At 50.7% G+C, this 18,418-nt stretch overlaps 7 protein-coding genes across 7 annotated transcripts; 4 read left to right on the plus strand and 3 right to left on the minus strand.

Annotated features, from left to right (window-relative positions):
- Nucleotides 1-410: 410 nt before the first annotated feature.
- On the minus strand, nt 411-4,919 carry N7458_009560 (DNA-directed DNA polymerase alpha catalytic subunit POL1; the record flags this gene model as incomplete). Its single annotated transcript, XM_056912942.1, has 3 exons — nt 411-2,135; nt 2,189-4,471; nt 4,533-4,919. The coding sequence occupies 3 exons, from the start codon at nt 4,917-4,919 to the stop codon at nt 411-413; spliced, it is 4,395 nt and encodes a 1,464-aa protein (XP_056761791.1).
- A 1,565-nt stretch (nt 4,920-6,484) lies between these two features.
- On the plus strand, nt 6,485-7,566 carry N7458_009561 (uncharacterized protein; the record flags this gene model as incomplete). Its single annotated transcript, XM_056912943.1, has 3 exons — nt 6,485-6,487; nt 6,565-6,990; nt 7,090-7,566. 3 exons carry the CDS (start codon nt 6,485-6,487, stop codon nt 7,564-7,566), a joined length of 906 nt encoding a protein of 301 aa, XP_056761792.1.
- Nucleotides 7,567-9,135: 1,569 nt separating this feature from the next.
- Nucleotides 9,136-10,074, minus strand: N7458_009562 (40S ribosomal protein uS9; the record flags this gene model as incomplete). Its single annotated transcript, XM_056912944.1, has 4 exons — nt 9,136-9,426; nt 9,592-9,663; nt 9,935-9,957; nt 10,026-10,074. 4 exons carry the CDS (start codon nt 10,072-10,074, stop codon nt 9,136-9,138), a joined length of 435 nt encoding a protein of 144 aa, XP_056761793.1.
- Nucleotides 10,075-10,408: 334 nt separating this feature from the next.
- Nucleotides 10,409-11,064, plus strand: N7458_009563 (mitochondrial 54S ribosomal protein uL13m; the record flags this gene model as incomplete). Its single annotated transcript, XM_056912945.1, has 3 exons — nt 10,409-10,429; nt 10,520-10,880; nt 10,949-11,064. 3 exons carry the CDS (start codon nt 10,409-10,411, stop codon nt 11,062-11,064), a joined length of 498 nt encoding a protein of 165 aa, XP_056761794.1.
- Nucleotides 11,065-11,467: 403 nt separating this feature from the next.
- N7458_009564 (urate oxidase) lies at nt 11,468-12,579 on the minus strand (the record flags this gene model as incomplete). The annotated part of the gene is made up of 3 exons (XM_056912946.1): nt 11,468-11,592; nt 11,664-12,310; nt 12,443-12,579. 3 exons carry the CDS (start codon nt 12,577-12,579, stop codon nt 11,468-11,470), a joined length of 909 nt encoding a protein of 302 aa, XP_056761795.1.
- A 1,248-nt stretch (nt 12,580-13,827) lies between these two features.
- Nucleotides 13,828-14,736, plus strand: N7458_009565 (uncharacterized protein; the record flags this gene model as incomplete). The annotated part of the gene is made up of 3 exons (XM_056912947.1): nt 13,828-14,057; nt 14,176-14,404; nt 14,491-14,736. The coding sequence occupies 3 exons, from the start codon at nt 13,828-13,830 to the stop codon at nt 14,734-14,736; spliced, it is 705 nt and encodes a 234-aa protein (XP_056761796.1).
- A 1,612-nt stretch (nt 14,737-16,348) lies between these two features.
- On the plus strand, nt 16,349-17,575 carry N7458_009566 (agmatine deiminase family protein; the record flags this gene model as incomplete). Its single annotated transcript, XM_056912948.1, has 1 exon — nt 16,349-17,575. The coding sequence occupies one exon, from the start codon at nt 16,349-16,351 to the stop codon at nt 17,573-17,575; it is 1,227 nt and encodes a 408-aa protein (XP_056761797.1).
- Nucleotides 17,576-18,418: the final 843 nt, after the last annotated feature.

Consider the following 18,418-nt stretch of genomic DNA (forward strand, 5'->3'; position numbering starts at 1 on the left):
CAAAATTTGTGAACAAAATACAACCTGGCGATACTATAGGCTGAAAAAGTTCCATCCGACGCAGATTTGGACTGGAACCGATGGGTTCCCGAGTTGAGGCCCGCCGCTGTGATTGGCCGAATCAGAATGTGGAACTAGGGCGTGGATGGAGCCAGCGGACAAGATGTAGGGCGTGTTTTCAAGCGGGTGACTCAGAAAATGTAACCACATCACATAAGTTACGGAGTACAAAAAAACATTATTCATGGCGATGAAGATGCAGCCAGAGAACAAGAATGAGTCATTGATGTCAGAATCCCCGAATGTAAATGTAAATGCAAAAACTCAACGTTACACAACTTGATTCCTCATAACCCATGCCCAGAAAATCCTTATGTACAAATTCCCAAAAAAGTCGTACGCCACCGGGGCTATTGTTGTATCATGAAGCGGAAAAGCGTATCCATCTCAACCCACTGGCGACCACACTTCTTCAGGTAGCCATCTACCACGGTCTTGATCGTGCCAAAGCGGATGCGGTTGAACTCCGCAAGAGCCGCGAGGCTATCCTTCTTCTCTCCACTCTCCTTGGCAGCGGCAGCCTTGGCCTTGTCCACATCCCAGAGACCAGCAAAGTATAGAAGCTGGTTGTACATCTGCTGTTCGCTATACTCATAAGACATACGACCCAGACAACCCTCGGCGCGGCCACGAGGACCAAGGCACCGGTGGCCATATACACTGATCTGGCGTGTACGGTTGCCGCATGCCGAATCATCACATACAAGCCAGCCCTCGTAGTATCGAGCGGTCTGTTCACGAATCTGATTCTCCAGCTGTGCGATGATAGTCAAAACTGCGAATGGCTTTTGACAGCTCTCATTAGAGCAAATGATGCCGTTCGCGGAGCACATCTGAGGAGAGTCGGCGAGACCTTCGAAGACCGACTGCTCCTTGCAGGATCGACATTTAAGAGTTAACCGCACAGCGTTGGCAAAGCGAACAGAGTCCGGAATCTGCGACTCCAGCGGGAAGATTTCGGTGTCCTGCTGTTTGCTCGAGCTGGATGTGTTGATCTGATACTTGCGAGCATCCAGACCAAGGCATTCGGCCAAGCGGACGGCATCCGTACCGGGAATGGGAGCACAAAGACGTTCGATGGGAGGGAAAATCTGCTTGAGCAGGTAGAACTCGACATCGGGCTTGAGTCCGGAATTAGGTTTGAGAACGTCTTGTGGGCTGTACGATCGCTTGGCTGGTGGCAGGGAGGATGTTTCCGCATCTCCGCTCGTAACGATGTATGAAATGACGTCGTTCGGTCGCACAGTCTTGCCGCGGGCAATATCGCGGAGGGCAACCTGTGCTGGAGGCATGGTCTCTTTGTTGGGATATTGGTCGGGGCTCTTCGACAGCTTCGTATAGATAACGTATTTCTGAACGGGAACAGCAAACTCCTTCATCTTCTCCGCAAGCTCACGCAAATAGTCATGAACCTTGTTGAGAACAACTTCTTGATCCTCACCGGAGAGAATCTCGTTCAGAAGCCTTTGCGATACCTCCTTTGAAAGAGCACAGTATTCACGTCGCTTCATGTCGAGACCCTTGACCTCTAACTTCTCAATGTACTTGCCATCGACCTCTGTCAGGTTGACAGCAGCGTACTTCTTCTTGGCATGCAACAGAAGTCGGCGGAAGACATTATCGATATCAATTTCAAGCAGGCGGTATCGCTCGTTGACAGATCTCTTGAAATCCTCGCCGACCTTGAGGGCATCGCTGATGGTGTCCATGTTGGTGTTGATCATGACGGAATCAGTATCACCATAGATGACACGCAGTTGCTTGCTCTCAGCGAGTTCCTTGGTGCTCCGCAGAATCTCACGTCCCTTGAATGTGGTGAGCATGGCAAGTGGACGGGCGTAGAAACGACTTTGCGTGTATCCCAAGCACCCGTACATGGAGTTGGCTGTGAGCTTGAACGCAAGCTGTTTGGTATCCCACAGAGCAAGTTGCTCGGGTGTAGCACGCTTGTCCTTCATAAGCTTCTTCACCTCACGTCGACGACCGACCAAGGTTGCGATGAGTCGAGGCAAAATTCCCTGCTCCTGATCGGAAGACGGAACCTCAGGAACTTTCTCTTCATTCTCGTTTTCAGACTAGGATATGGTCAGTGTGAGGTACCACTAAGGGTCAAGCGGGGAATACTTACAGTCGCATGCCGGTCGACAGTCGTGAAGCAGATGTTGTACTCCTGGATGATACTAGGATACAGACTGTTGAAGTCCATGACAAGGATGAATCTATCATAGAGACCCTTTTCGGGTTCGAAGACGAGACCACCCTTGTACTTGTCCTTCTTTTTCTTGTCGGCCGCGTCGTCGTCGTCTCCATCCAGCATTTTCTCCTCGGCCTTTTGCAAGCGAGAGGAGTATTTGTCCGGGCAGATGTACTTGTTCCGGTGGAACTCGTGGAGCAGAATGTACTCGTTACGTTCGGCACGAGTACCGCTGAGCGTTCGTGCCCACGAGTTACCGGCAATGTTCGTCAGCACCTTGGTAAGCGAGAGCATTTGCAGACGTAACACCAGGGCAGCGATGAAATATGTGTCAGTATCGCAGTGATTGACAAGGTTCAGAAGACCCTCCTTGGTTGACGCCCAGGTCTTTAGAGCTGCTTCGACGTCCAGATCCTGACGGTTGTTACCCTCGCCGAGATAGAGTTGACACATTTCAGACAGACTCCACGATTGACACTTCATCATGAGGGACTTGCCCATGTCATTGCCAACATCACAGAGTAGTCGACCGGCGATAAGCTGTCTCTCGATAAAGAAGCCGCCGCCTCCCCTGTTCAGCTTGGGCCACTCGCCACGTCGAAGCCGACCAATACGGTGCCAACCAGGGGTTTTCTTCTCCCGCATCCGGTTCAGAAGAATACCAAGGTCGACATCTTGTAACTGGTGACCCATGATAACATCAGGGTCCATCTTCTCAAAGAGAGCCAGGAACTTGCTTAGCAAGAACTGCTCACTCTTCTCTAGCATGAAGGTGCCCCGCTGCTTTTTGGTTTCGGCCTCGAAGTGGATAGGGTAGGACGGACCAGCAGGGCGCATGACGGTGAATGTCTTGCAAGGAAGCTTTTCTGGATGAGTGGTGTCTGTAAGAGAGATGTTCTCATAAACTCTCGCACTGGCCATGAGGATTTCTTGCTTGTTGTCCTTCACATTGAGTTGATGGCGGAACGACAAACTCATGAGCGTCAATGGCGGAGTATCCAGATTCTCCGTTTCCGGAACTGGGGTAATCATGGCTGGCTTAGAGGCCTGGCATTCAAACTTGCACCAGGATGCATTGTTGACCGCAGAGAAATCGGCCTCGTCAATCCTGAGCCAGCAAGGGCCCATGATGTTCTTCCACAGCACAAACTGCTCAAATAGAGAGGTGTTTGTACCAAAGACATGCGAGTAAGTCTCACCCTTGGTTTCCATGGGCAAGGCAGGTTTATCGTACGGGTAAAGCAGCTTGAGATATTCGGCGTCCTTAGGAACACCTGGCAGCTCGAATGCGTACTTGCGAGTGCAGGGTTTGATTTTGTGCATGCCAACTCGCATCCGTGACATGAGCCCGTCAACTTCTCCATAGACGTCCTCCATGTCGACTTCCTCCTCGGTCTCTCTTCCTTGCTTGTGTCGGTATTCGCGGGGGAGGAAATAGAGTTTGCGTAGGATGTTGTCGACCTTGACAAAGGCACTAGCATAGGAGCCATTCTGCTTGTTCTTGACTTTTCCGAACAGGCAGAGACTACCGTTGACCTCAGTGTAATCCAGCCAAAACATGCGTAAGCTGCCATCTTCCTCAACCACGTCTTGAGCGCGCAGTTTGCCAAAGGATCGCATCTCGGGGGCTGGGCTGCTGAGGACATTCAATTTGCTCTGGATATCATTCCAAGAAGCATCCATGACCTCCGGTGCAACTTTTGCGGGAGAAGAGCTAGCAGGTGTAGGGAGGATCTCCTTCTTGAGCTTCGGCGGCGGGCGACTGCCCGTCATGTTCACACTAGCAGCCTTGATGTTCGAAGATACCGTAGCCTCCGCAACATCCATCATATCAATATCGTCATCGTCGGATTCTTCTTTCTTGACGGGGAACGCTGTAGTCTTACGTTCTACCGCCTTGCTGATGGGGGACGAGGGCATTGGATCGCCCATATCGACGTCGTCGTCATCCACCTGAGAAAATGAGCCATCATCAAAATCATCGGAGTGTAGTGGCGGTTGGTCCTTGACTGGCGAGCTGGGAATATCGTTCTCGCTCTTCTTGTCGACCAGTTCTCGGCGTCGTCTTTCGGACAAAGGTGGGGAAAGGACGCGCACTTTGCGACGTGCCTCTGATTTGACAAGGTTTCTGGTGGGGATGTGATTGGAAACGACATTGGTGTCAACTTCACCGAGGAGGTCCTTCATGAAAGCGTCATCCTCGGCAGTAGCAACGGGCTAAAGCTTGTGGTTAGTTTGCAGCTACAAGCTGATAAATTCCTTTCGACAGCACACTGACCTTGGGCTTGGGTGCTGACGCAGCAGCATTGCCACTGTTGAAGTACTTGGAGATACCATTGTTGATCTTGTCTTTTCGCTGCTTCTCCTCCTCGCGCTTCCTCTTGGCAGCCTTACCACGGGCAGGCAATTCGTCGCTTTCGTCACTGTCATAATCCACGGTGCGCTCGTTCCAGACTTCTCGACCGTCGTCGGCATATCCAGCACCATTATCGTCAACAACAAAGTCGTCCTGGTCGAGGCGGCTGCGAATAACTTTTTTATAGCCGTCGTCGTCGACCTCGTCGTAGATATCGCCTTGGTCCTCGATTTCGTAGGTTGAGAGACGCTTCTTGCCGGCAGCACGGAGGGCCCTCAGCTCCGCCAACTTGTCGCGTGCAGACGGCATCGTTGGGAATTTGTTATGGACAAAAGCCCATAAATGGAACAATTGGTGGGGAAAGGGAGGACTGCAAAGGGAGATCGCGCCCGGGACACAGGGCGCGACGGGACGCGATCGGGACGCGTTAAAGTGGTTTAGGTAAGTTGTAGTGCCTTGATGCCTAAGGCTTCAAGGCCCGAAATGTCAGCCCTAACCCGCCCGTCACGATTGGGCAACGACAGACCTTCAACATTCATAGTTTGAGTATACTGTGCCCAATCCTAGGTGGAATATTTGTGTCTAAAATATGATGTTTAATAATGTACTCTATTATCTTCCAGTCTATGTTTTCCTTATCATGATGAGTGCCCGCCAAACATGCCTACTGTAGAAAGGAAGGCAGTCGGGTCACTATACGATCTTCATGTACTAGGCAATCGCTGTTACGGTTTCAATCCAGGGTTGCTTGTTGATGAAACCATTTATTTAATTTTGAGACGAGTAATTTTGAGCTATGAGCGCTGACCGTATTCTACTAACAGCCACAGAGGTCATAGACCTCTTGTTCACAGCTAGCATACACATCAAGAGAGACAGTCAGAGTGTAGACCTTACATACCAGAAGTTGCTCTATCTTCAGTATTATTAGCAGTCACTTTAAGCTCAATGATAATACTTATCGGAAAATTCCGAGTGATATCTCGCAAATTTAGCCTGTTCATTCGTCATATAGGCCATGTTCCGAGGGAGAGTAGGGATCTAAGTACAGTATGAAAAGCTCAAATGGGAACTAATCTATTCAAATGTAGCCGCAATGTTGGCTGACACAAATGACAGCCACCTATTGTGAGAATTAACTCTAGATTGATAGAGATCAAGATTCCTCGTGCTTATTTACGACTTATCCCTCTTTAACTTCACCATTCTCTGATTTTTATCTTATCACTGCCTAGTGTTACCGTCACCTCACAGGTATCTATCTCCCTTCAATTACTCTCAGGCAAGAACCTGCCAGTCCTTCGTTTATACCTCCAGATTCCATCACACTAAGAATCTTGTCTTCTCTGACTCTTCCACAGGCTATGCTGTCACGCTTGAAATCTTCCCTTACCATCACGGTCCGTGGAATCCCTCCCACTCTTTGCACCCGTCATCCTCCACACTCACTCACCCTCCACGCTCACGACCGTCACGTACTTACACTCACACCATACTGATATCCCAAGCTCTCCAGTCTCTCAAAATGCCCCGCCCACGAGGTGTCAACCTCAAGCCGGTTGGATTCGCCCCGCCACAGCAGACCATCTCCCCCGAAACCACCGTCTCGATCACCGCGGGGGAGTACGCGAAACTGGTAAGCCACCCGCGCTTCTGAAAAGCACCTTGGACCACACCTATCGTCGAACCATCTTTTTCCCAGTCTTCATCATTCAACATGCTTCTGATTACTGACATCTTCATAGCTCCGTGACTCCGATGAACTCAGTAAGGCCATCAACCTGATCCTGCCGTTCAGAGCTTAGGCAAGCCCAACACAAACGAGCACCTTGAGTTGATATTCTATACAGGAAAACTACGCGCGTCTCTTCAAAATGGTAAACACGAAAACAAGAGTGTAAGTGCGTCTTTGGCCCCAGAATATGGCCGGATATACTAACATCCGTCCTCTTAGATATTAACCAACGCTTTGTATCTCGTATCAGGCCATGCAGCCCAAGCTAACATCCAAACCACAGGAAAGGACAATGCCACCCGTCAATCTCAAGCTCACCTCGGCAGTAATGGCGACCTGAACGGTGGTCAGCGGTTCGATCTCGACAGTCTCGCATCTGCTCTGGAGGAAACTTGCGCCGTGAACACCCCAGAGTCAGAGGATGACTTGGAGGCCCGTCAACGTGTCAACCACAGTGTCATCCTCCTGCCCCCATCCCCCGTCACTCACGCCCAGGTCGCCGCTGCTGTCCGAGGTGGATCATTGCTCCAAATCTTTCTCCAGCGAAACAACAACCAGGTCAACGTTACTTTCGCCCGGTCTGAGGATGCCGCTGCTTTCGTCGCCCATGCCCAGTCTGCGCCCTTCTACGTTGCCGGTCTTTTGGTAATTATCACAATCACTGAGGACGTTTTATGACACTGACTTTGTTTTCTGTACCTTCGATATGTCTATCTTAATACTGACATTTCTTTCTGTATGCAGACTACCGTCGAATGGGCTCCACGCGGCTACGTCGCCCCTACATACGTCTACCAACAAGTCCAGGACGGAGGCGTAAGCCGCAACCTGGTCATTGAGAAAGTCGATTCCAAGGTCACCGAGGCCATTATCCGTCGGGATTTGGCGCATATCCACAATCTGGCCGTTATCTCTGTTTGTTTCGAGAATGGCAATGCATACATCTCGACAAGCTCGGCGGGTGGTGCGCTGTACGCTCGCACTTGCATGAAGTCCCGCGCCTTTTACAAAGACATGAGGATTTCTTTCTACGAGGATGAATGTGCGAAACCTCTCCCAAGAGTCCGTCGTTCTGCTGTGGGGGGCACTGCCAAGGCTTCGAAGAAGAACAAGGAGGAGCAAGGCCCAGCTTACAATCCGTTTGAACTTCTTTCCCAGCATGAGTTTGATTTTGATGAGGAGTATTATGAGGAGGAGGAGGAGGAGGAGCACGAGGAGTGACCCTTGGTCATTGTTTTGCTTTTTCCCCTTTCTTTTTGCGATCTGGATCTGGTTTTGGGAGTTCATCAGCCCTTTGCCATTTTATGCTGCATTTCGAGTGATCTTCTACAAGGGTGAATGTGCATACATCACGATGAACGCATGGAAATAGCGGCAGGATAGAACAGTTTTCGAATTACAAGTTTCATAAATATGGTTTCTTTTATCTAGTATCTCCACTTAATTCTTGGAGAATGCGTAACACTAGTCGATTGACTATGACCATGTAGATTGAACCAGGACACTTGGTTTCCTTGGTGGAGATGTTCCCAAGCCTTCCCTTCCAAGGACGAGCATGAGGACTTTATTCCCATAGAAAGGAAATATCCAGTGTCTAATCTCCAAAGCTACCACCAGCATGACGCCGACTCGGCGTTGTCTAGTATCCCCAGACATATACGTCTATTGCCTTGTTGGTCATGATTATAGCTACTCGAGCGAGTCAATATAAAGGCCGCATCCAAACCCCATTTCAAAACAGGTTATAACCTACTTCCATTTCCCCCGAGTAATCCTCTGCGCCGGTGGTCTAACGGTACCAATGGACAAACGCAGACCGTTCCACCGGGTGCGAGCGACGGAACAGATTTACCTCCCACCCTGGACTTTGTCGGAATTTTTTAGGATGTGTTTGGTATTAAAATGATCAGCAGATTTGGGAGAGCTTAATGGAGTCTTCTTCGGAGATTTTTAGGTGTGTTAGTGGATGGTTTGTGGGGGGTTGACGGGTGTGAGCATTGGGATGAAGTATCTCAGCATCATGAGGGTATTACAGGATGCTTGTATGGGGAATTAGAGGGTCCGGGTTCGTTCATGGGATGGGGGGGGGGCTATTTCTTTCTTGGTTTTTGAGACCTTGCTGGTGGGATGTTTGATATGCCTTGATATAGCTCACATAGAGGGACCTTCCCAGTAAGAACCTCCAGCCGAGGCTGCGATAACAGGGTCAACATGCTATGCTATTCATACTCCGTAGAGAGAGATCCTCGAATATCCAACGCTCGCCGAAACTACGCCATGCACTCCGCAGACAAGATTGAACAAACGTAAAAACCCGGTGTTATTTGAGCAGATTTTCCTGGCCTATGCTAGGTATATTTTCCAGCCGTACAAAACAGCGCCAGCGAAAACAAAAGAAGACATTCGGGATAAAAATTTCCAATCCCGTCTGCCCACCACCCACATCACACATCCAGCCAGCACCGGCACCGGGTTGAGGACCGTTTCCGACTGATCTCCTCCAACCGCTCATGACAACTCACGCACCATCATCATCCCGATCTAGATCCCAGATCCCAGCCTATTCCAGAAGCATTTTTTCTTCTTCCATGGAAACAAAACAAAATTTTCGTAATGAGAAAAGGAGACCAATTCCCATATTGTTGAATCCATGAAAGGAAAAAAATGAGAGAAGCACCGTTTTTTGATTTCGATAAATTCCTTGATCTTTTGATTTTTTTTTCGCCGCTTTGCATAAACACAATATGACAGAAGGGGGGCGCCAAGCAACAAAAAAGAGGAAAGAGGAATTTAACGGTACGACTTCTGGTAACGGGAGCGGGCACCGCGACCACCGAACTTCTTGGGCTCGGCCCGGCGGTTATCGGCGACCAGCAGGGTGCGGTCGTACTGGACAAAGGCCTGCTTGAGCTGGTTCTTGGAGTGCTCGTCGACGTACTTCTGGTAGTAGGCGACGATGGACTTGGCGATGGCCTGACGGATGGCGTAGACCTGGGAGGTGTGACCACCACCAGTGACGCGGACGCGGATGTCGACACCGGCGAACTTGTCAGCGCCGACGATCAGGAGGGGCTCGTAGACCTGTTCGAAGTGGAAGAAGACCAGGTTAGAAAAAAAAGTTCGAAAAGGTTGATATGTTGTCACCGCTGCCGTGTTTCAACTTCCGAAGTTTCCGTCTCTCGGGAGATCGTTCCATTCGTTGTCGCGGCAGGAAGTGTGCTGGGTATTCGGTAGAAGGAAGCGTACCTTGAAGCGCAGGATCTCAGGCTGGACCAGAGAGAGGGGCTGGCCGTTGACCTTGATGAGGCCCTTGCCTTGCTGTAAAATCGAACAAAGTCTCAGCATGCCGTTCATTCCAAAATATTTGCCTCGCATCATCCATCATTGCGCCGTATTGTATTCCAGTTCCCACATCGCCCGTCGCCAATTCCAACATCCTTCACATTCGATCCATAATTTTCGTCATATCCTTTCCCCCCGCGTGCTTTTCGCGACAATCCTCCTCCGGGCGATGTGTTCTCCGTGGGTTTCCAATAGACGCAATGACCGTAGAGCGGGTGTTCGTGATTCCAGAGTTTCGTGATCATACCTTGCAGTGGGCGACAGCGGTGGCTATTTGAAGTCGATCATCAGTAAAAACATCCTCGCACGAAACCTCGAAAATGTCGCGGGCGACTTACCCGTCTTCTTCTTGCCGAAGCATTGCACACTCGGGGCGGTAGAAGCCATGGTGGGTGATATGGCCCTTGTCGGTGTCGATAGGGGAGGGAGTGTGTTGTCGTGGGAGATGGAAAGAAGTCGACCACGAATTCCACACTACAGCGATTCGCCTGAATTGCCCTTCCGTGCGGGTTTCGCTTAGTCTGAGCTAGTCCCATTTTGGTTAGTGCTGAAAATGGCTTAGGGCTTGGTCACGTGCGAGTTTCTAGGTTGGCGGAGATGAGCGGCAGGAAAGTTCGGGGTTGAGCGGGTTTGGCAGGTCTTTTGCGGTTGCCAGTGTTTTGTTTGAACGTTCATTATCATTGGGGATCTCGACGCTTCTTGATTACATTGTATCGTCAAGATGTCGCAGACGGTCGGAAAGGTATGTTCAAGTCTTTTTGTACTGGCAATTGCTGCGCCAGGCCCCTCAATGCCTCAATATCACCCCCGTATCTCACCTTGACATCTCCAGACTCGTCTTGCCTACTCCCGGGCATGGCACTATGTCGACGCCGGCTCTGATCCTCGGTCCCTTGGCCGTCTGGCCTCATCTATTGCCCTCGTCCTGATGGGCAAGCACAAGCCTATCTACGACCCCTCGACAGACTGCGGTGACTACGTGGTAGTAGCTGGCTGCCACGACCTCCGGACAACCGGCAAGAAGCGTTTCCAGAAGATGTACTATACACACACAACTCGCCCTGGTAGCTTGAGAAGTATGACGATGGATCAAATGTTTGCGAAATGGGGTGGTGGTGAAGTTCTGCGCCGTGCAGTGAAGGGCATGTTGCCCAAGAACCGGCTGCAGGAGCCTCGATTGGCCCGCCTGAAGAGTGAGTACAAGTCATACCCGCGGAGGTATTCGGGAAAAGATATTGTCGTCTAACATGCGTTATAATAGCTTTCGAAGGCCTCGCGCATCCTTACAAGGAAAACATTGTCAAGTTCGGCAACAAATCGATCCTGGACCAGCCCGAGGTCCAAGCTGCCTTCAAGGAGGATAAGCCATCGGCATAGACATCCCCTCCCCTTTCTCTCTTCTTTCTAGCTTGTCTACAGCGTGATCCGAGTTTCAGCCCGGAGCCGTCTGTGTAAATTATTTTCTGCGTTATGATCCAAAGCGCAAGCGCATGGGTGTGGAGTCCAACATTTGGGAATGACCTTTTTTTTGCTTTTACTCTATTTGATCACGCTCTGTTTTAAATACTACTTTACTTACCTCTCCTTCGCTATGCTCATCCCATCTGGCATGTACTTATAGCAAAACAAATCACCAATGGAAAATAGAAGAAATGTGTTCCAGGTTGACATTGAGTCGTGTCTTAGCACGCCCAGTGGTATATATAGAGACATGACATTATGTACAGAAAAGCAGCATGCTAGAAACTCCAAATTCGGACATCCCCGATATGGAAAGCCTTTACAGGCGGGCCTTCTGGCCGGAGCGGGCCACGGTGCACTTGATGAGACCGTTGGGGCCCGACTGTGGAGCATACACCTCGGCGTCCTTGCCGGTGTTCTTGGTGCCTTTGTGCCAGCTGAGATCTGCACAGAGAGAGGAATTGTCAGCCACAGTCTGGTTTATAGAATATCGCAATAGCGGAGCGGGTACTTACCAATCTCAAAGTAGTGAATGTTGGGCAGGGCATACTCGACAGTATCAAGCAGAGGAACAGCAGCCAGAATCAGCTCACCCATCTTGTACATGGTAGCCTGCACACTAGCCGAGTTATCCTCCGCAAAGGTCTTGAGGGTAGTGTTACGGGCGGTCTCCCAAGCATGGTCAAACTTCTGCACGTTGGCCTTGACCTCGTTCAGGCAACCGAAGCGGCGCCACTGCCAGTTGGCATTAACCTTGGTGCTGAGAATACGGTCCCAAGTCTCCTTGAGAGTGGTGAACTCGTCACGGACGAAGCCCCAGAATTGGGAGCCAGTGCTCTTGAGGACGGTCAGGCCGTCGATGGAGGAGTTGATCTCGATGCCCTTGCCCTCGATCACGTCGACCTGGACGTTGCGGGTCTCGGGGCTGTCCTTGATGAAGGAGTGGGGGTGGGGCTTGCCGTCGATGTCCATGCGCACCCAGCGGTGGGTGATGATGCTGACGTGGGCGGCGTGGATGTGGGAGTACTTCTCGATGAAGTGTGTGCCGAGGATGGAGCCGAACAGCTCGGGGGGAGTCACGGGCTGCTGCTTGGCGGTGATGTAGATGGTGTTCTTGATGGAGTCGGTGGCGACGACAACGCTGTTGTCGGCCTTGGTGTAGCTGTGGTCGCAGTCACTGAGTTAGCTCGTTTGTTTGCAAGCTACTGAACCCCCCCCCCCCCCCCCCCCCGGGGAGGGGCCGCATTGAGAGAAGGCGAGGGAGTGGAGGAAATGCGCAACCGGACGGACTTACGAGGTCTCGATATCGCCCTCCAGCAGGACGCAGACGGTCATCTCAACGACGGTCTGGACACCGGTCTTCTCATCGCGGTGAACCTTGTAAACGCGGACATTGTCCTTTCCGTAGCGGGCAGCAGCGAGAGCGCTCATGTTGGCGGTAGAAAGAAGATAGTCGGGGGATGACGATAAGAAGGATAAGAAAGAGAGGGAGACTGGGAGCTGTCACGGACGGGTAAATAGGCAAGTTTCACGGAAGAGGCAGAGCAAGTCTGGTCGGATCTCCAGGAGAAACAGGAGCTGGGGGCAAGTCTATTTATTTGGTCCAATCTCCAACTTTTTTTCCGGGTCCAAATGGGCTGACGCGATCGCGAGTGCCAGCATCGGGCACCTCCGATGGCCGCGAGTGGCCGATCCCCACCGAATCTTATCGGCCCTGCTTGTGAGATTTGGCTCTCGAGAGGATGCTGGGATTGTCCAGGACGGACAACACCTGCCTGGACTGGCAAGTAGTCCAGAAAATCCTTAATCCTCCACGGCTAACGTGATCAGGCCATGAATCCCCCCATCTTAGAAAAAAAGGAGCCAGTCCAACCTTCCTCTTCTTCCCCAGACTTCGGGATCTAACCCGGTTTCCTAAACAGGGTGGAGCAGCAGCAGCCTCCATCTTCCACTCCCGACCTCCGAATTTCCGGCGCCCGAGCCCACTCTGCCCACCCGCTGCCCTCCGTCGAGTGTGCTTGTGGTGCTTTGGTGCGTTTCCTTACGGGCTTTGGATGCAAATCCCGCTGGGAAAGTAAACCCCTGAGAATTCAGGCACGTCTCCTCTCGCTCCGGTCGGAGATCTCCACCAGCTGGTTGTCGCGGGGAAATGCGATCCCACAAGGTCGAGATTATGTATCTCATGTCGCTGTTGCAGTCGTACGGGGATATTGAATCTGACTCTTCATGCTTATCTTTCCAACATGCAGTCTCTTGTCTAGTCCTTGCCAGTAGATTCGACTTTATATTGAGGCTTCTATGAGCAGGCCATTGATTGACATAGTGGACATCAGAGCAACGAATTAAGCCAGGGTCCACCCATGTGTGACTGCTCAATGCTTGACTTGATGATCTGCCCCAGATCAGAATACTATGACCGGGTCAGCCACAGCGTCCGGCGAGGCCACAGCAAGATTGATAATCAAATATCGACAACTAACCAAAGTAGAGATGCATTCAATGGCAACCTCCATTCCCTTTCTGACCCAGCAAGCTCCAAAGGTCCAGACCCTACCCTTCAGGCGTCCCATTCGACCTCAAGCTTACCATCACAACAACCTCACACCGATCTCCTGTCTAACCACCGCTCATTCCTAACTAGACCCAATTCCAGCACCGCTTCTCGTACAGTTAATCACCATGAAGCTCGTAATCGGCGGTTCAACCGGCTTCGTCGCCACAGAAGTACTTACCCAGGCCCTTAAGAACCCTGCAATCACCTCAATCGTCGCCCTCGGCCGACGAGAGGCCACAATGTCAACCGCGGCCGGCTCTAATGCCGGAAAACTGAAATCAGTCATATGCAAAGACTTTGAGAACTACCCTGATAGCGTGAAAACCGAGCTGGAGAATGCAGATGCTTGTATTTGGTACGACCAGCCTAAATCCATCCCAACTACCTCGGATCTCATCCCTATACGAAGGGCGATCCAGTCAAGTAGCACTAGCCAGTAACACTATTCCGTATAGGCTAACAACTCCCCACAGGACCATCGCCGTAACACCCAGGAAACTCAGCACCGTCCCTTGGGAAGCAACCTGCAAGATATCGCGCGACTACGCGGTCACAGCGATCAAGACTCTCGACACTCTCCGCCCAGCACAAGAACAACCACTACGCTTCCTCTACGTGAGCGGACATTTTGCGCCTCGAAGTCGGGCTGAAATACCGCCCGCACTAGAAAATCACGGTCTGGTCGATTACGGGCTACTTCGGGTACGTGGCGAGTCAGACAAACCTGTGACTCTCCAACGGGTTAAGCGCCGTTCTACGACGTGAGCGATAGCTAACACACTACGTAGGGAGAGGTAGAAACCCTGATTCTCAGCTATGCGGAACAATCGCACGGTAGGGTTGAATCATGCGTCGTGAAACCGGGACTCATCGATGCGCCGGGGGCGGAGAAACGCGATATCCCGGGTGTACCGCACGTCGATTTACCTGATATTGCGGCCGCTCTGGTAGATCAGGTTATTCGGGGATTTGAGAAGGATACGCTGAGTAATGATGATCTGGTGCGGATTGGAGGGCGGGTTTTGGCTGAGTAGTTGGGTACAGTACTTTGGTGAGACATTACTGATGTGGAGAGTTGGTGGGAGTGAGATTTGCCGATATATGTCTATCTGCCGATTATCTCGCAAAGTAGAGATGAACGTACCTGGAAACAACTGTTGAGGTTAGGAGAGAATAGTCTAGGTAAGTGACTAGTCTCAGGTTATAGAGGTACTCGTGTCCGATACAGTCATATTGCCATTTCCCCCTTATTCAATTCAAAGTCACTGTCGATTCCCAGACAAGAGCCTTCTTCCTGTTTGTTTTATCGTGTGATTTGTGGTGGGATATACAAACTAGGAAATGTATAAGTTTTGGGCGCAGTTGCATAGTAGTTGATGCTCGGTACTGGCTAGCAGCAACGCTAAAGGTCAATGATCTGATAACACGGCCAGAAGATAACATCATGAATAGTTGGTTATAAAGAGAGTGTTTAATCGGCAGTAATGGGTAAGAGGGAAGGCAGAAGTTGGAAGGAGGGAAACGATTCGTTTATATGACGATGGTTGGCGTTGCTGCCTCAGGCATCAGTGCATACTGAACAATGGCACAAGTTACTCTCATTTAAATCGAATGAGGAGATAAGATCCATTCTATCATTCTTTGATATAAATGGACTGATCGGAGATAGAAAGTACGCTCCTCGGGTCGCTTACTACAATTCATGTCGGATTCCGCGGGCGCTTTTACATTCTCCTACTTTACCCACGACTTGGGAACATTCATCGAAATATGCTACTATTCAATCCCAGATGGCTGCGCTGATCCCATTCATCTTCCTAATCAGGGCAATCATTTGCATGAAGACATACCTACAAATAGTATAATAGCGTGATAAAAAGTCTTCTCGGGCCCGCGGACTCCGGGAATCGGTGTCCGCGGGGTGTTCCTTGGATCGTCTCTGGGGGGATGTGTGGAGTAAAGCCAGTGGGGCAGCCTCAACATGTCAAATCGTCATTATCGAGAAAAGGACGATAGCTCTCTTATGATAGTACCTGGAAGCTGATTAGTAGGGATACCAAGAGAAGCTAGGACTAAGCCGCTGAAAGAGCTTATCCAGATCACTTGCACTCGTCTATGCTGTGCTACAAGGTGCGGTGCTCAATTGCTTCAAAATATGTGCCTATTCGGGCAGCCCACTAGAGAAGCAGAAAGAAAAGTGGATCGATCCCGTCTGCACAATTGGACCAGCGATCTTCCTGGCCGAATCAGCTTGCACTATGACAACTTTATCATCGCGTAAAACATCCCCTTCGGGCAGGCAGCTCGCGACAATGTCCCTTGGTCGCGAGTCCATAAATACCCCTGTACCCCCGCGAACAGCTCCAACGTGCTATACTCTTCAATGTCGAAGTTTCTATATCCAACAACTCGCTCTCTAGCGCGGCCAATCACCCCAAATCGAAGTCTCTGTGCATACCCTCTAGCCTTCGTCGACGTGAGTAGCTGCCTAGCTGCACCCAGAATCCAGAATCATGTACAGACAGAACTAACATCTTCCAGTTCTATACGACACACATACCACATCAAGCAAAGCACCCAATTCCTCACGTACGAGGACTCAAGACTGAATCCCCTCGTCGAATCCTGCCCAGAACTCCCCTCGCCATGTCCGCCACTACCACCAACCTCCAACCCACCCCCCAACGGGCCACAGCAACCCTCCACACCGAAACAAACCCAAACAAGAAATACACCTACCTCGCCGAAACAACCCCCCACCTCGCCACAATCCTCAGCTTCCCCTCCCGCTGCTCAACCTTCCCCTCCCTCTACGACCGGACCTGCGCCGAAATCGTCGATCTCGCAGGCACAATCGCCTCCTTCGAGCCAGTCCGCCTTCACGTCCGACCAGAAGACCAAGCCCGAGCACAAAAACTAGTCGATGCGCGCATGTCCACCGCGCCGGCTAACCATCGGGCTCGAATCAGACTCATCGCCGCGCCGACGAATCACGTCTGGGTGCGGGATACAGGGCCTGTGTACGTGCGCGGCAAGGACGATGGCAAGCGGTACGCGATTGACTTTCGTTTCTGCGAGTGGGGGAATAAACTGGGCGAGCGGATTTATACCAGCAGTGTGGATAAAGTGGCTGCCATACAGGAAGAAGAAGACTGGCCGGTCATGGACGAGCGGGTGCGGACCGAGAATACCGCATTTGCACAGCGCGTGCTGGAACTTGAGAATCAGCTTTATCCGGAGTCGGCCGTGTCGCGGGTGATTTCTGGTGTGCGGCTTGAAGGTGGGGGGATTGAGATGGATGGGGAGGGCACGTTGATGGCGATGGAGAGTAGTGTGACTGTGCCCTCGCGGAATGAGGGGATATCGCGCGAAGCGATTGAGACTGAATTATCCCGCCTGCTTGGGATTAAGAAGTTCATTTGGATTCCTGGTCGGGAGGGTCTGGATATCACCGATTACCACATCGATGCCGAGGCAAGGTTTATTCGGCCCGGTGTGGTTGTGGTGGGTAGACCGCATGCAAAGTGTGACCAGGTCTTTTGGGATGTGTATAATGAGATGCGTGCGATTCTGGATACCACGACTGATGCGCAGGGTCGAAAGTTGCAAGTTTATGATATTGAGGAGCCAGATCCCGATTTGGTCGGGGGGGATGTGCCGGGTGAGGAGGTTGCGCCGGCGGCATCATATGTGAACTTTTACTTCACGAATGGTGGACTGGTTATTCCGGCTTTTGGAGATGCCGTGACTGATGCCAAGGCATTGGAGACTTTGGCCAAGTTGGTTCCTGAGCGACGAATCTGCCAGGTCGCCGTTAATGCACTACCTCGGACTGGAGGTGTGTTGCATTGTACGACGCAGCAGGTGCTGTGAGGGATGATGTGTATACCTGGATGCATTGCATGTATGCTCTTTATGGATTTTGAATTTCAAATGACGAAATACTGCTACCATTGTGAAGTGAACCCCCCGGCCTGCTCGTCACTATACAAATATTTCGCGACACTGAACGATGCTCAAGTACTTCACCATGATGCTCATGCCCAATAAATACCACATTTACACAACCATCAATAGTATTAAAAGGCTTCAAAAAGGAGCTATCATACTGTCCTAAATATAAAGATTAATTTAATATAAGGAACATATTAAAAGTATGCAAAAATGTAGCCGCGGTGGTAGCCTCTGTATTAGGGCCAGCATAAAAAGGGAGTAACCCTCCACCTCAGAAGGCCCCTTCCTGGAAGCGGCCCGTCTAGTGGGAAACTCAGCCGAAGCGTCAGGATTTCTGACGGACTGGAACTGGGTTATAATCCCTCCTGGGTTTGTATTGAGGTATACTGAAGCCTTTTATTGACTACCGTGGTCGAGGTCATAAAGATACACTTGCCATCAGCCACGCTGCTGCACTCACATGGCGTATCTTTTTTCATCCCCTCATCCTTGTCTATGATAGTACATGCAGGATGATGTGTACACCTATATACACTAATGTATTTGGCGAGGCGTGATTTGGAGTGATGATTATTTTAGTTATTATGTGGATCTATATCAGCGTGAGCAATGTCTGACAGATATTGACATTAGAAAATGATATACCTCCGTCAGTCTGTTCTGGGTGAGACGATTCGAATAATTAGGGTATAATCATGGATTTACCGATAGTTGGCTAAGCTTTCTAACTAAATCTAACTAGACTCCGCGGATGGTTCAACA

Source organism: Penicillium daleae (genome assembly GCF_028827525.1).
Source record: "Penicillium daleae strain IBT 16125 chromosome Unknown utg000008l_segment0_segment0, whole genome shotgun sequence".
Lineage (NCBI taxonomy): Eukaryota > Fungi > Ascomycota > Eurotiomycetes > Eurotiales > Aspergillaceae > Penicillium > Penicillium daleae.